This window comes from Panicum virgatum, chromosome 9N (assembly GCF_016808335.1).
Source record: "Panicum virgatum strain AP13 chromosome 9N, P.virgatum_v5, whole genome shotgun sequence".
NCBI classification, from domain to species: Eukaryota; Viridiplantae; Streptophyta; class Magnoliopsida; order Poales; family Poaceae; genus Panicum; species Panicum virgatum.
In genome coordinates this window covers 11243636-11258908 of record NC_053153.1, presented here as the reverse complement: position 1 = coordinate 11258908, position 15273 = coordinate 11243636, and the positions used below count along the sequence as shown (strand labels likewise).

The 15273-nt window shown below is 44.4% G+C and overlaps 1 protein-coding gene across 2 annotated transcripts; it reads left to right on the top strand.

The window, feature by feature from the left end:
• Nucleotides 1-2922: 2922 nt before the first annotated feature.
• LOC120692580 lies at nucleotides 2923-13994 on the top strand. 2 transcript variants are annotated; one of them, XM_039975933.1, is made up of 10 exons: nucleotides 2923-3277; nucleotides 9051-9292; nucleotides 9378-9500; nucleotides 9914-10126; nucleotides 12249-12321; nucleotides 12507-12550; nucleotides 12656-12838; nucleotides 12934-13075; nucleotides 13247-13412; nucleotides 13535-13994. In XM_039975933.1, exons 1-10 carry the CDS (start codon nucleotides 2965-2967, stop codon nucleotides 13551-13553), a joined length of 1518 nt encoding a protein of 505 aa, XP_039831867.1. In that variant the 5' UTR covers nucleotides 2923-2964; the 3' UTR covers nucleotides 13554-13994. The 2 variants fall into 2 exon arrangements, with proteins under 2 accessions (XP_039831867.1, XP_039831868.1); XM_039975934.1 differs by lacking the exon at nucleotides 9914-10126 and having other exon boundaries at nucleotides 2928-3277.
• The last annotated feature ends 1279 nt before the right edge of the window (nucleotides 13995-15273 follow it).

Below are 15273 nucleotides of genomic sequence, written 5' to 3'. Positions count from 1 at the left end.
AAACTTTAGAATTTGTTATTTGAATTTGTTGCATCCAACTGAACCATTGGAACGAATATTAGAATTTGCACAGTTGAATCCAATTGCACTGTTAGAACAAATTGTTCCATTCGAACAAATATTAGAATTTGTTCAATTGGATCCAACTTTACCTTTGTAACTAAAAAAATTATTCCACTAGAACAAAAATGTGTCTGTTGATTTAAGGAAGCACATGAAGTCATCACATAAAGATTTATTATTGGATTCATAACTATACAATGACCTTAATAATAAAGAATAGTTGCATACATAGTGCAAAAATGAAGAAGACGGAGAAGTCGTGAGAGGAAACGAAGACCAAGGAAAAATAAATAAGAAGAGCTGGACCTTAAAATCCCTAATGGGCCGAAAAAATGAAAACAACATGCCGCCCCATGTGGAATAAATAGCTTCTACGATGCTACGGATCGCAGCAACTCACGCGACCTGTAACATTTACAGACTATTCAGACTGCAATCTATATATCTTATATGAGTGCAACACACTAAGAATCATTAATGGTTATTTCTCTCGCATGTGGTGAAGCCACATCATTATTTTATTTCCACCATTGGGTCTGAATGAAGGCTCATATCCTGATCTTACGCATCCCACTAAGAGTTCTTACTTTTTTTTACTTAGTTTTATTATTATCATATGAATAATTTTATGACAGAATAATGGTAATATTTTAAAAATTATTATTACTTTGTTTTAGCAAAAAAAATATTGTAAATTTCTAATTTAATTTTACTAATATAAGTTACACACGATGATTGTTCACTATATGTGAAAGGAACAATCATATCTACATATTTTTTTATTGACGTGGACTCCAAGTTGAAAGGTTTATTTTCTCAATAACAATTACACACAACGATTGTTCACTGCATGTAAAAGGGATAATCATATGTACATACTATTTTTAGTGAGGAGGACTCCATGTAATTGAAAAGTTTATTTTCCAAACAATTTTAAATTTCATTCCATACATAACCTCAATTGTGTTGCACCTAAGTATCTCTTAATTAAAAAAATTGCTATCATGAAAAATAAAAATATTAATTTTTTACTATTTTATGATATCATCCGATAATAATAGTAAAAAATTATATCAAACATCGCGCTGCAACGCGGCGAATCAGTAATTTGAAGTTTTTGAGCCTAACGAGTAACGAGTGAGGAACGGTAAAGGAGGCCTTCGAAAAGCATGAAGTCTTTTTTTCCCCCGTATGTCAAGGCTCAAATAGGGCCTCCACCAAACCTACTGGCCCAGGATGGCGTTCGTCCACGTTCCTCTGATTACTAACCTGCTAGATCCAATGGGCTAGATAAACTAGACCGGAATTAGGCCCGTCCATTCCTCCACAGTCATCCTTTCTCAAAAAGAAAAAAAAAAACCTCCACAGTCAAACTCAACACCCATCCCAGCACCCCGTTTACCTTCTCTGTTCCTCAGATGTCATCGAGACAGCACTTCCGTTGAAGCATCGCGCACTCTGAGCCGCTGCCTATGCGTTTCGCAATCCAGCAGATGGCTACAGGTCGTCAGCTCTCGAAGCCAGACAAGGGCAGCCAGAATGAACGGCGACGAGAACGGAGCGTGATTGCTCCTCGCTAGCACAGTAGCACTCTGCCGGAGATCACTCCGAATGCACGGGCGGCAGCACCGAGCCGGCGATAACCCAGGCAGACAGAAGAGAATGTCCAGCCCACACCGCTCGCACCGTGTGCGAGCGTGCGTGGCAGCATGCCAATGCACAGTGCTACAAAGCACGCGGTTTTCGTGGATGCGGCTGCGGCTGCGGCTGCGAAGATAGTAACCGGAACGGTCGCCACGACCGAGCAAGCGGATCAAGATCAAATCACCTTCGCTACACCTACACCTGGCACCTCGGCAAGTGGGGAGCCTGGCGCACATCAAAGGCGAGGATCACATGCCCCGCTATGTTCCGCGATGATCGATGGTCCCGGGGCAACGGCGACCAGCCGGCGTCGTCGGGACGGGGCAGACCGCAGACGGCGGGTCGACGCGGGCGCGTTCGCTAGGAGACGAGACGAGCACGGGATGCTGTAGGAAACTTCACGATTTCAAGCCTGGATGCTTAAATATTAGCTTATCAAAATATGGGTATGACAAAATATGAGTATTCCAATTTTTTAGCAAAATCTTAGCAAATTTAGAAAAGCACTTAATTAGATATGCTAACTTTTTAACCTTCAACCAAATAAATATCAAAATTTATTGACTTACTTATATTTTACAGTACCAACATTTTAAAAAATCACACCCTTCTTCCCCGGCCACGCAAGTCGCGCGACCCCACCCCACGCGTGCCCGGTCCACAGAAAATTGTCTTAGCCACGATTTAAAAAAAGAGTTTAAAAAAAAGAAGAAAAAAAAGAAAATTGTCTTAGCCGCCTTGCCCAGTCGCCCTCCTCCTCCGGCCCTCCCTCTTCAGGCCGTGTTTAGATGTTGTAAAGGCAGAACGTAAAATTTTATAAATCGCTTGCATGGTATACTAAATGTAGTTAAAAAATAAATCGTATTATAAAAATGGACTGTAAATCGCGAAACGAATCTAATGAGTCTAATTAGGACGTGATTAGATGTTAAATTGATACAGTATTGCTACAGTAAAGATGCTCTAATGATGGATTAATTATGCTCATTAGTTTCGTCTCGTAGTTTAGATGAGATCTGTAATTAGTTTTATAATTAGTCTACATTTAATACTTTAAATATTGAAAATTTTCTAACAAAAATGCAAAATGATCTATACACACCCTCAGTCTTCACCGACCCTCCCACGAGTTCCACATTTTTGACGCCCCGGGCATTCTTCCGTCGACTTCCACCTTCTTTTACTCGTCCCCCGACCACTGCACGAGTGACGAGTGGCACCGCTACCTGCTCGCTTCATTGCAGCAGCAGTCTTCGCATGGCCTCGTCCATTGCGTCCGCGTCGTGGGCGCTGCCGCTGCAGACGGGCGGGGCGGCGGCGGGCCCGTCCTGCCGCGTGCTGCTCGCCGTGGCGGCGACCCGCTCGGCAGCGTCGCTGCGCCGGGCAAGGGTGCTCGTGGCACCCCGGTGCGCGGTGCCCGAGGGCCCCGGCGCCGGCGGCGAGGAGGAGGGGAACAAGAGCGGCGAGGAGAAGAAGCGGGCGCACGGCCGGCCGGTGTGGAGGCGGATCCTGTTCGCCTCCAAGAAGAGCCGCAGCATCATCATCCTTAACGCCCTCACCGTCATCTATGGTGTGCGCAGCTTTCTTGTTCTTGATCTCATCCCCCTCCCCCAGTTCGTCTTCACTGCTTGATTTGGTCATCATTAATTCGTATTCAAGAATAACAGTGTTTCACTTCTGTACTGTGTTACTACCCTTGGCCGCCGGCGATCGCCGGGACGTGAGCACGCACAAATGGCGGATAATTGGGGGAACGGAACGAGGACAGGTTGTCCTCTCCGAGTTCGTTTCTTCAATTGCAAAATCTCAGTTCTCCTCTTACACGCGGGTGGCTTTATGCCCCACGCTAACGGCCTCCGGCCCACCTTACAATTCCCGTTTCTTAAGCAAAGAAAGCGTACAATATAATACTATGTCTCTCCTTACTACAGCTCATCAGTCGTCGTGGCGTCGGCCATGACATTGCCCCCCCCCCTTCAGAGGTTGCTTGTCCCCAAGCAACAGCCTTTGGAAAACGGTGCTTGACGACGTAGTAATCTTCCCATGTAGCGGACGACTCGGGTAGGCTGGTCCACTTCAGAAGAACATGTGGAATGGCTTTGTTGCCCTTCTTCACCAACCGCCTTTGTAGGATCTTCTCAGGTTCCAGTGTAGTTGCGCTCAAATCAGCAAGCTTAGTGATATCTGAAAAGACTGGAGAATGATCAGGGGTAAAGGGTTTGAGTTGCGAAACATGAAATACCGGATGAACCAAACTGCCAGGTGGAAGATCCAGGCGGTAGGCTACAGAACCAACTCGCTCCAACACAGCAAAGGGGCCAAAGTACTTGTAAGCCAACTTAGGATAAGGTCTGTTCACCACTGAAGCTTGAGCGTATGGTTGGAGTTTCAGTAGCACTTGCTCCCCCACCTGAAACATTCTATCAGACCTCTTACAGTCAGCTTGATGCTTCATTCGAGTCTGGGCACGAGCCAGCTGTTCCCTCAAAAGAGCAGTATGAGTAGCCCTTTCTTCCAGCATCTCTGTGACTGACAAATTAGTAGTCTCTGTCAGCACTGGCGTAGCACCCATGTTGGGATCATGGCCATACAAAGCTCGAAATGGAGAACACCCCAATGATGAATGCCAAGATGTGTTGTACCACAGCTCTGCTAGGGATAACCAGGACTTCCATTTGTGAGGAGTATGATGCAATGCACAGCGTAGATACATTTCCAAACACTGGTTAACTCGTTCGGTTTGACCGTCGGTTTGAGGGTGATATGCTGTACTATAGAGTAGTTTAGTATCCAGCAAGGTGAAGAGCTCTTTCCATACTGAACTCAGAAATATTCGGTCACGATCAGAAACCATGGTTCTAGGTATTCCATGCAGTTTCACCACTAAATCCAGCAAACATTTAGCCACTTGAGTAGCAGTAAAAGGGTGTTTGAGTGCCAGGAAGTGTGCATATTTAGTGAAACGATCAACCACCACCAAAATGACATTGGAGCCCCCTGACAATGGTAATCCCTCTATGAAATTCAGAGATATATCCTGCCATGCACCTTGTGGAAGGGGAAGAGGTCGGAGAAGTCCTGCTGGATGAGAATGCTCATGCTTGGCTTGCTGGCAAATTGTGCATTGTTTGACAAAGTGTTCAACATCTTGTTTCATGCCTTTCCAATGGAATAGCTGTTTGACTCTGTAATAAGTGGCCTGAATGCCAGAATGGCCTCCAATGGGGCTGGAGTGTAGTGCAGCAATAATCTTAGTTCTGACTGCTGTATTCTCTCCAATCCAAATATGACCATGATATCTGATGAGGCCATCCATCAAGGAATACCCCTGAGGATCAGGTGAGGCTAGGGTCAGCTGAGTTAGCAGAGTTTGAGCATTGGCATCTGTGACATAGGAATTTAGAACCTCCTGCAGCCACAAAGGTTTGATTTCAGACACTGCTTGAATTGCCATTAAGTGTCCCACTCGAGATAATGCATCCGCGGCTAAATTTTCCTTGCCTTTCTTGTACACCACTCTGAATTGTAAACCCATCAAGCGAGTCATTGCTTTCCTTTGCAAATCAGATTGCAAATTTTGTTCAGAGAGATAAGATAAACTCTTGTGGTCAGACTGGATGATGAATTCCTGTCTCTGCAGATAAGACCTCCACTTCTCCACAGCCATAATGAGTGCAAGAAATTCCTTCTCATAAATGGACAGATGCTGGTGTGTTGGCCCCAAAGCCTTACTCAAATAAGCTATAGGACGACCCCCTTGCATCAAGACAGCACCAATACCAGTTGCACAAGCATCAGTCTCTACCACAAAGGGCTGGGAAAAATTAGGCAACTGAAGTACAGGTGTTTGTGTCATAGCCTGTTTCAGAGCACAGAAAGCTGCAGTGGCTTCTGTTGTCCAGAGAAATTGTTTCTTCCTTAAGAGTTGAGTCAGTGGTTTGGCAATAATGCCATAGTTCTGCACAAATCTCCTATAATACCCAGTGAAACCCAAGAAACCCCTTAACTCAGTGACTGTAGTGGGTAATGGCCAAGTCTGCATTGCCTGAGTTTTGGAAGGGTCAGTAGCAACTCCATCCTGGGAAATAATATGACCCAAATAGTCAATTTGTGACTGGGCAAAGGAACATTTGCTTATTTTCATATAAAACTGATGGAACTTGAGCTTTTCCAGCACTGCTCGAGGTGGTGTACATGCTCATCCAAAGTCTTGCTATAGATCAAAATATCATCCAGGAAAACAAGTACAAATTTTCTGAGAAAAGGCTGCAAAACCTCATTCATAACACACTGAAAAGTAGCTGGTGCATTAGTGAGGCCAAAGGGCATGACCTTGAAATGATAGTGCCCATGATGGGTCTTGAAGGCAGTTTTATGCTCATCCTCAGCACACATACGAATCTGATGATAACCAGCTGTCATATCCAGCTTGGTAAAATATTTGGTGCCCACCAATTCATCCAAAATCTCCTCTATAATAGGCAAAGGAAACCTATTCTTTATAGTCAGGGCATTTAGTTTCCTGTAATCCACACAAAATCGCCAACTACCATTTTTCTTTTGAACTAACAAGACAGGTGATGCAAAGGGAGAGGTACTGTGTGTAATCAAACCAGCTAATAATAGTTCTTTAACCTGTCTTTCAATCTCATCTTTGTGCAAAGGAGCATATCTATAGGGTTTTGAATTAACTGGGGAAGCATTGGGCACAAGAGGAATAGTGTGATCATAGGTCCTAACAGGTGGTAGGTTAACAGGTTTCTGAAATACTTCAGCAAACTCATGCAGCAAAGACTGAACAGGTGCAGGTATAGGTAAAGCAGAAGTAGTGTCCAGAATGTCCACAACAGCAAAAGCACTGACCTTATTTCCTGCACAGAGCTTCAACAACTGGCGAGCTGATAGCTTCCCCACCCCTAGAGCTGGTGGAGCAATCCCTTGCAGCTTGAATGATTTACCCAATTCCTGGAACTCAATAGTTCTGTTCTGCCAGTCACAATGCATTGGACTATGAGCTTGCAACCAATCAAAACCCAGAATAGCATCATAAGCACCCAACTGAAGGACTTTCATGTCAGATTTTAAAGTGTGCCCTTGACACCACCAAGTAAAACAAGGAACCCATTGGTCAGTAACCATAGTATGACCATCAGCTGTCTGTACTTGCAAGGAAACCGTTGGTAGTGGAACAATACCCACTTGAGAGAGAAAGTCAGCATTGACAAAGCTGTGAGAACTCCCACTGTCCACCAAAATCAACATAGTTTTGTTCTTCACTTTGGCTTCCAGCCTAATGGCATCAGATGCTTCAGTGCCAGCCAGGGCATGAAGGGATAATTGACCAAATGCTGTGGGAAGAGAATCCTCATCAAGTAATTGTTGAATGACTTCTTCAGTGAGAGGTATGTCTAAATCATTAACTACCAAAGCATTAACTTGAGCTTGTGGCCGTTTAGTACAGACAGCTACATGTGCTGGATCAAATTTCTCCCCACAGTAGAAACACAAATCATTAGCCTTGCAATATTCCCACACTTTCCTCTCTTTCCACAAATTAGGTTTCTGAAATGGAGGTTTGGATTCCACCTTAGAAGAGCCAGCAGTGTATTTGTTGGAGCCATAAGACTTAGAAGAACGGCCTTTATTTCGCTCAAGAACTTGCTGCTGTAATTTAGCTAGTTGTGTTGCTTTGATCATTGTAGCAGGCATCTGAAACTGTACCACATCTCTGATCTCAGGTTTCAGACCTCTGATGAACTGTGAAATGAAAAACACCTCATCCAAACCAGGGTTATGCATAGACACATGGAACTGCAAATCAGTAAATGCTGAGATGTATTCCTCTAGAGTTGAATTGTGTGTGAGATCCAGCAACTCATTCATAGCAGAACTATAGTCATGAGAACCGAACTGATCAACTACTGCTGAAATGAATTGGTCCCAATCACCCAAACCATACCTGAGCTTGTAGATCTGTAACCACTTCGCAGATGGGCCATCCATATTCATTGCTGCTGTTGACGTCCACAAACTCGGAGGAAGCTCATACAGCTGGAAGAAATTCAGACACTTATCCTTCCAGATCAGTGGATTATCCCCCTCAAATTTAGGGAAAGCCAGCTTCGGGATAGCATGTCGGTGATGTCGTGCATGCTCTCCAAATCCCTGAAAACCACCATGATATTCAGAATCAGCATTGGTACCCGCAGGGCGACGAGGAACCTGGTGAGCAGAGTGATCCGAATCTGGGTGAACAGGAGGATGATGTGGATTCCGCTGCTCCGAGGTCAGCTGAGCGACTCCCTGCCCTGTAGCCTCGATCTGCTTGGTGAGAGCGGCCTGATCCTTCAGAACTTGCTCAATCACTTGCACATTGATGTCTATTTGGCCCGCTGTAAGGCGCTGGTTGTGCTCCAAACTTCCCATCCGCGCGAACAACAGATCAATGCTCTCTGTCATGCGCTCCCAACGAGCATCATCCCGTACAGCTGTATCCTCCATCGCGTCCAGCACGAACTGTGTCTGAACAGATGGCTTTGGTGGCGTCGTGGCTGAATCCCTCCACAAACCGACCTAGCGTGATTGGGAATTACGGGAGGATAACGCCTCGCGATGTGCCGGCGAAATCAACTCGACAACCCGAATCGTTTGCCGGATCAAGGTCGACGGGATCGTTGGGACTACAGCACCCGTGGAACCAAATCTCTGGATCCAGGAACGTGAAGAAAATCCCCCCAAATCAACGGATCCCCACTATATCCTAAGCGGCGCGAGAGAAATTGGAGTGAACGACGGCACCGGAACGGCTAACCGGCGGTCTGCGGTGGCCGTCGGTGACTGGAAGTCAGCGGCGGGGCGTGGACACCGAAATCCCGAGCAGGATCGGCGGAGGAAAGTCGGAACGCGCGGTGAAGCGTACCTGACCGGGGATGAGTCGAGCGGTAGCGTGCCGAGGAGACCGAATCTGATACCACTGTTACTACCCTTGGCCGCCGGCGATCGCCGGGACGTGAGCACACACAAATGGCGGATAAGTTGGGGGAACGGAACGAGGACAGGTTGTCCTCTCCGAGTTTGTTTCTTCAATTGCAAAATCTCAGTTCTCCTCTTACACGCGAGTGGCTTTATGCCCCACGCTAACGGCCTCCGGCCCACCTTACAATTCCCGTTTCTTAAGCAAAGAAAGCGTACAATATAATAGTACGTCTCTCCTTACTACAGCTCATCAGTTGTCGTGGCATCGGCCATAACATACTGTCCACGCTACAATTCTCAGCGTATCAGTAACATTCTGACTTCTTCTTTTTCTTGACAATTCACTTTTCACCCCCTTTTTTTGCCAGCAAGTGATATTCCAGTTCTGAAAGAGGTTGAGGCCCTGACAGAGCCCGCGGTCTTCAACATGGTGCGGTTCGTTGTTGCGGCGATCCCCTTCGTACCATTCGCTGTCCGAGCCTTTGGGGACCGACGTGTACGGAATGCGGGGCTGGAGCTGGGAGTCTGGGTCAGCTTAGCTTACCTTGCTCAGGCAATTGGATTGCTCTCATCTGATGCTGGCCGAGCATCCTTCATCACGGCCTTCACGGTACATTATGTATTCCTATTTCACGCTGAGTTCATTCTGAATTTCGATTGTTATGCTCAAATCGCTGAATATATACTGTGAGCAGGTCATAGTTGTGCCTCTAATTGATGGCCTCCTTGGTGCCTCAATCCCCAAGCTCACATGGTTCGGAGCCATCGTGTCACTAATAGGAATTGGCCTGCTGGAATGCGGCGGCTCTCTTCCCTGTGTAAGTATCCAATTCGTTTTTTGTACTGATGGTTACTTATTAGTTATTTGGGCTCTTTTACGGTGCACAATACTACAACTTGGTAGTAGCTAGTATAGAAAAGATCCAACCATCCATTAGAAAGGTGTAAGATTGTCATTAGTAACTTGATAATAATGTTTGCAATGTTTTGCAATTGAGCCATCGGTTTGATTTTGAGGAATCATTCCCGTGGATCGGTTCCTTTGGCTCTGGTAGATTTGAGTCAGATATGTGATTTTGAATATCTCCGGTCCAAATTCACCTCCCAGATTGGTGTCCTTTTTCTAATTTCTATACATACGTAAGTTCTTGTCTGTCTCCAATCCAATAATGATAACCAATTAACCATCCACAGTCAAACTTGACTCACCTACATCTTGTACCCACGCAAGGATAGAAGGATTATTTCCCCAGAGCTCACCAAGAAACAGCACACATCGGTCACATCTCATCTATGTCCCAGAATCACCCAGACACAAAACCCCAGTTACCTAGATACTGCTAGTCAGATCTGCCAAGCAACGATGGAGGAAAAATCAGCACATCTACGACCAACAATGGAGGAAAAATCACAGCCGCGAAGCCAATCAAATATTCAAAGCACTGTAAGTCAACTTTTACATAGCATCACAAAGCTCAATTTCTGAATTTCTTGTTTGTTCATAATTTCACAAGAACAGTATGTACAGATCACCAGTCCAGATCTAGAAGCAAGCCATATCTACATGTCCTGTGAGTCTTCTTTACCTACGCATGCAGGACCTGTAACAAACATCCTTTTAGCAACTCAAGCTAGAGGCAACACTACCAAACCTGACAAATATTGCTAACTTAGGGACAGATCACCTGTTCAAGCACCAACCTTACGGCAGTAATACCATCAAAACTGGACAATGTAAAGCTTTAGCGCAAAGTCAGCCAATAGTAAGGCAGCTTTCCGAACCTGAAAACCAGTAGCACCAATGAATACAGAGGAGTACATGCCAGAAATTGACAGTACTTTCAGTAAGTTTAATGGCTCTATTTACTCAATGGCACAAATATGACTGATTATTCCAACATTTTCCCTTCAGAAAACAGAGTGAAATAAAGGACCCTCCACAAACACAGAGTGAGCACCTTCAGAGAGTTCAGACTACAGAGATAACAAAACGAGAAGAATAACAGACTTATTTCTCTGCATCATGATCAGAAATCACACTCTTCAATGCTTCAACATTGAAGTTTACTCTCAAGTGTCACATATCTCATGGAATGTAATCAGGCACACAACAGGATGGGGAACTTATCTTCAGGATGAACACATCAACGCTCCTGTAGCTGAGAGCTCTTAATATGCTGTAATCCTCGTACCTACACACAAAACCAGGAATAATAATATATTCACAGAAACAAAATAAGTAAATGCTTGTCGAAGGGACCTCATGCCACGCGTCACAACAGCTTGCACCACCACCAGCTGAATGTTCAGTACTGCAAAAATGAATTTAGTATACATAATCATGGCTTTCCCACAATGGAAACGTTATTTAATATAAACTCAACCTGGATGACTAGAATAGTGTGTCATCAGCATGCAGTCGACAACAGTGCCAGCAGCCTGTTATTCGAGGTAGTTCAGTTCAAGAAATTAGTGTGTCTACTCCTTGGGAGGTACCTAGTCCTTGTCGGCTGGATAATAGAATGTTTTCCAATTCAAACGAAAAGTACGTGCAATTAGCCTCACTCAATGGTGTGACAGAGAAATAGATGGCTCATTCTCAAACTCGCGTGACTGCTAATAAAAAATAATCTTTGCAACATAACAGAATGAGTGTCAGGCCAACGAAGACGCCGGTGCTGCCGCCGGAGTTGGTGTTGGTTGCATACACCTGCGTCTCGTTCCACCATGGCTCGGAGCCATGGGCGGCGCTTCCTCCTATAAGGACAGAAAGAATCACGACAACAACATGAGAAGTCCTGGTCCTTTGCCTTTCCCGCCTCTGCCTATCCCTGCTCTGCCTCGCCTCGCCGCACTTGAGCACGGAGTTGACACAGATCTGAGGTGGTTTAGGGCGGCAAGCGTCCCATGCGACGACCGGGGGCACGGGCCGGTGGCGCGTGTCGGCCGCCGGGGATATACGCGGCCCATCCTCCTGCCAGGGGCCGGGCGTTGGGTGCGGCACGCGCTGCCTCACCGACGGCAAACCGGAATCGCCACTGGGGCCTGGAAACCCTAATGCGTGAAAAATAATCAAACAATAAGGAGAAAGATAACAATATAAAAGGGAGATGATATTACATATAATTTTTCCCATATTAACCTTATACTATCTAGATATACTACCTCATACTACTCATCAATGTTTCAGTGGTATAGAATAAATCTCGATCGTCCGATGTTTACATACGAGTCCATTTCAGACAGTAGTATATGGTCGTATTGTGCACCGTATTGTGTTATAGCTTTTCATGATCTTACATCATGTTTAAACATCTCTGGTACAATTTGCTGTTTTCCCGGCTACTGTTGGAAAAGGTTATTTATGCAACAGTAGTCGCACATACTGAATCTTCTTGCAATGATGATGATCAGCTTATTTCAAAACATATGAGAATTCTGTTAAATCTTCAAATCTAATACATTTCATGACTTCAAATATTTGGATATATTTATGAATTGCTTGCTTTGTGTGTTCGAAAGCAATATGATATTGATTATTTGAACCACTCTTGTTGTTTCCAAAGGTTGGTGATGTTTTGAACTTCTTGAGCGCTGTATTTTTTGGGATCCATATGCTAAGAACGGAGCAAATATCAAGGAGTATACAGGGGCGGATCTAGCGTGGGGGCTGGGGGTGCGCCAGCCCCCCCTACGTGCTTGCACATCAAGGAAAAATAAGGGAGGAATGAGGGGAAGAAGAAGAGAAGAAATAAGGAGAGGGGGTGCTGGAGGAGGAAGAAGGATGTCAGCCCCCCTGTCCATGAATTCTGGATCCGCCACTGGGAGTATAGACAAGAAGAAGTTTTTGGCTCTTCTTAGCTTCGAGGTTGTGCAAATATACAATCCCTCATATCTTTATACTGCTCCTGTGTCCCACCACCATTGTGATATAAACACAATCTCACTAATCCAGTAATCCTCTAACAACCAGGTCCTTGTGGTAGCTTTCTCCTCTGTACTCTGGTTTATGTTCAAAGATGGGTATGTTGATACTGGTGAGTCCAGCTTTGAATCATGGACTTTTGGCATGCTTTGGGATACAGCAGCTTCATTTCCTTGGATACCAGCATTATACACTGGAGTTCTTTCTACGGTTTTATGCATGTGGGCAGAGGTTAGTCTACTCTGAGTGTTGTAGTAGTTTAGGGCTCTTCACATTTAAGGCTTGCTTGGTTTAAGCATGTAGAGTACGTACATCTCCCTGTGCAGATGGTTGCTATGGGCGATGTTTCAGCAACTGAAACAGCAATTGTTTTCGGTTTGGAACCAGTTTGGGGAGCTGCTTTTGCTTGGTTCCTCCTCGGTGAAAGATGGGACAACGCTGCATGGATTGGAGCTGCTCTTGTATTATGTAAGCTTGTGTTCCTTATCTCAGTTCTTTGCCTCTGCAGTTGCACAACCTTGATCAGGAAGTTGGTATTCAATGTGTGCTTAAAAACCGATCACAGTGAACCGGAGGACCTGAATAAGTATATCTTCAAGCTAACTGAGTGCTGAGCATTCTTACCATTCTCTTCATCAGGTGGTAGTTTAACTGTCCAGCTATTTGGGGCAGCTCCCGAGAAGTCCAAGAAAGTTAAAAAGTTTAACAGAAATGCTTTGGAAACCCCAGTGAAGCGACAAGACTACTTGTCCCTATCACCAATACCAGTTGATTCCAGGAAGATAATAGGAAGACAATTAGAAAAGTAATTTTCTGTTGACTTTCAATTAGTTTTGCATTTGTTCGATCTCCAAACTTCTTGGCTCCTTTTGTTTAGTGACAGTCTTTGCTTTACTTTGGTTAAATCAACTGTTTTCCACAATGTAGGAATGACAAAACATTGTAGCCCAACATGAAGGCAAGGAAATCCTGTGATGACAGGCTCAGATATCAAATTGTTGTCGTAAGGCATCGTTTCTTGGCTCATCAATACGAGGATGCTGTAGGATCAATGCTCTGCATGAAAAATGTTTCTCTGCTTGTGTTATCTTGGAGGTCGTATATGGATTTCTGTTCTCATGTAACTGTGTCAGCCAGGTGCTAGAATGCCTCATGCATATTAGGAAATGAGGCATTGCTAGCTGGGAACTCGAGGTCCGTGGTCCACCCAGACACAGCTATTGGCGTTAAGAGAGATAGATTAGTAATTTTTGGGCGGTACTGAACAGATTTCATGTGCAGCTAGACGATTGTACAGTACTGAACTAAGCATGCGTTTGTAGTACTGAAATGGCAAATACCACAGATGGTATTATTTTACTCCTTCGGGGTTGCAGTCATAGATTCAGGACATACTGTGTTCTGTCTGAGATTAGCCTACTGGCTGTGAATTTTGAGGTCGAAGAACAGATAGCTTGTGTTCTGCTCGTGTACGTCAGCCTATGCAGGCCCGTCGAAGAGGGTGTGCGAGGTGGGCGCTCGCACATGTGCCCCCAAATATGTGGTATAGATATAGGTCTGTAGCACATCCGTCTGTCGGGTACTCAAGTATTTTGAAGATCAGCCGTCTAATTGATTGGTGCTTTGGTAAAAATTGGTTCATAGTAAGTCAATAATAAAATACTCGAACCAAGATGTAAGTAATCACTTGTCGTTTCTCCTTTTCAAATATTAAAAATGAAAACATCTATGATTTAAGTTTAATTAGTGGTTAGATTAATCAACAGTGTCCTAAATATTTTATTTATCCTATAAGATAATTATATATGCCCCTAGTGATTTATTAGTGGTTAGATTAATCTGGAAGCTTATAGGTGTGGGTAGAGGCGTCATCTGCCCCTAAAAATAATCCCTATTTTCAGGAGCGGGTAATGATGTCACCTCCCTAAAAATCGCTTCTAGTGACGCGTTAGGTGCTACAGTAGCCCCGCTCTCTTTATAGGAGCGGGTTACATTTTGACCGCCCCTAGAAAAAATAGAACGTTCCTATAAATTGTTTGTGCAGTAGTGAAAGTTGTTCTAAAATGTGTAAGAAGAGATAAAGAATACAAGCACCGGCTCAATCAATTAGTAATATTAGACCAACTATTTTTTTAATAATTTTAGGGCCCAATTTGTATTTCGCACCGGGGCCTCAAATTCCTGGAGACGGCCCTGAGCCTATGCTTCTTCAGTTCTTTGTTTAGTTGCTTTCCGTTGCAGATTGTAGTTGTACTTCCATTCAAATACGCCGCCTTAATCTAGTTTGTTTGGTAACTTGGTATTCATTTTTTCTGATCTTGCTGGAAAACTGATCATGCTGGATAAAGAACATACCACACCTCAAAGAGTGCAATTCTAGTTTTTCCACACAAATTAGTGGTGGTGTGAAAAGACTCTCATGACCTTATTTGTTGGCCACATGCAGTTGGTTTTGGATCCAAATCAAATCTAAGCACTTAGTTAGTTAATTAGGTAGGTAGTTGAGATTCAATTTCTAGGATTGAATCTTTTATGGGATTTTTTTTAAAGACGGATCGTTCTTGAGGCTAACTGGGTACATTTTCCAATCATTTTCACCAACCTTCAATTTAATTGTTTGGCTGCTTGCGCAGGCTACTGAACGGCGTCAATATGAAAAGAATAAG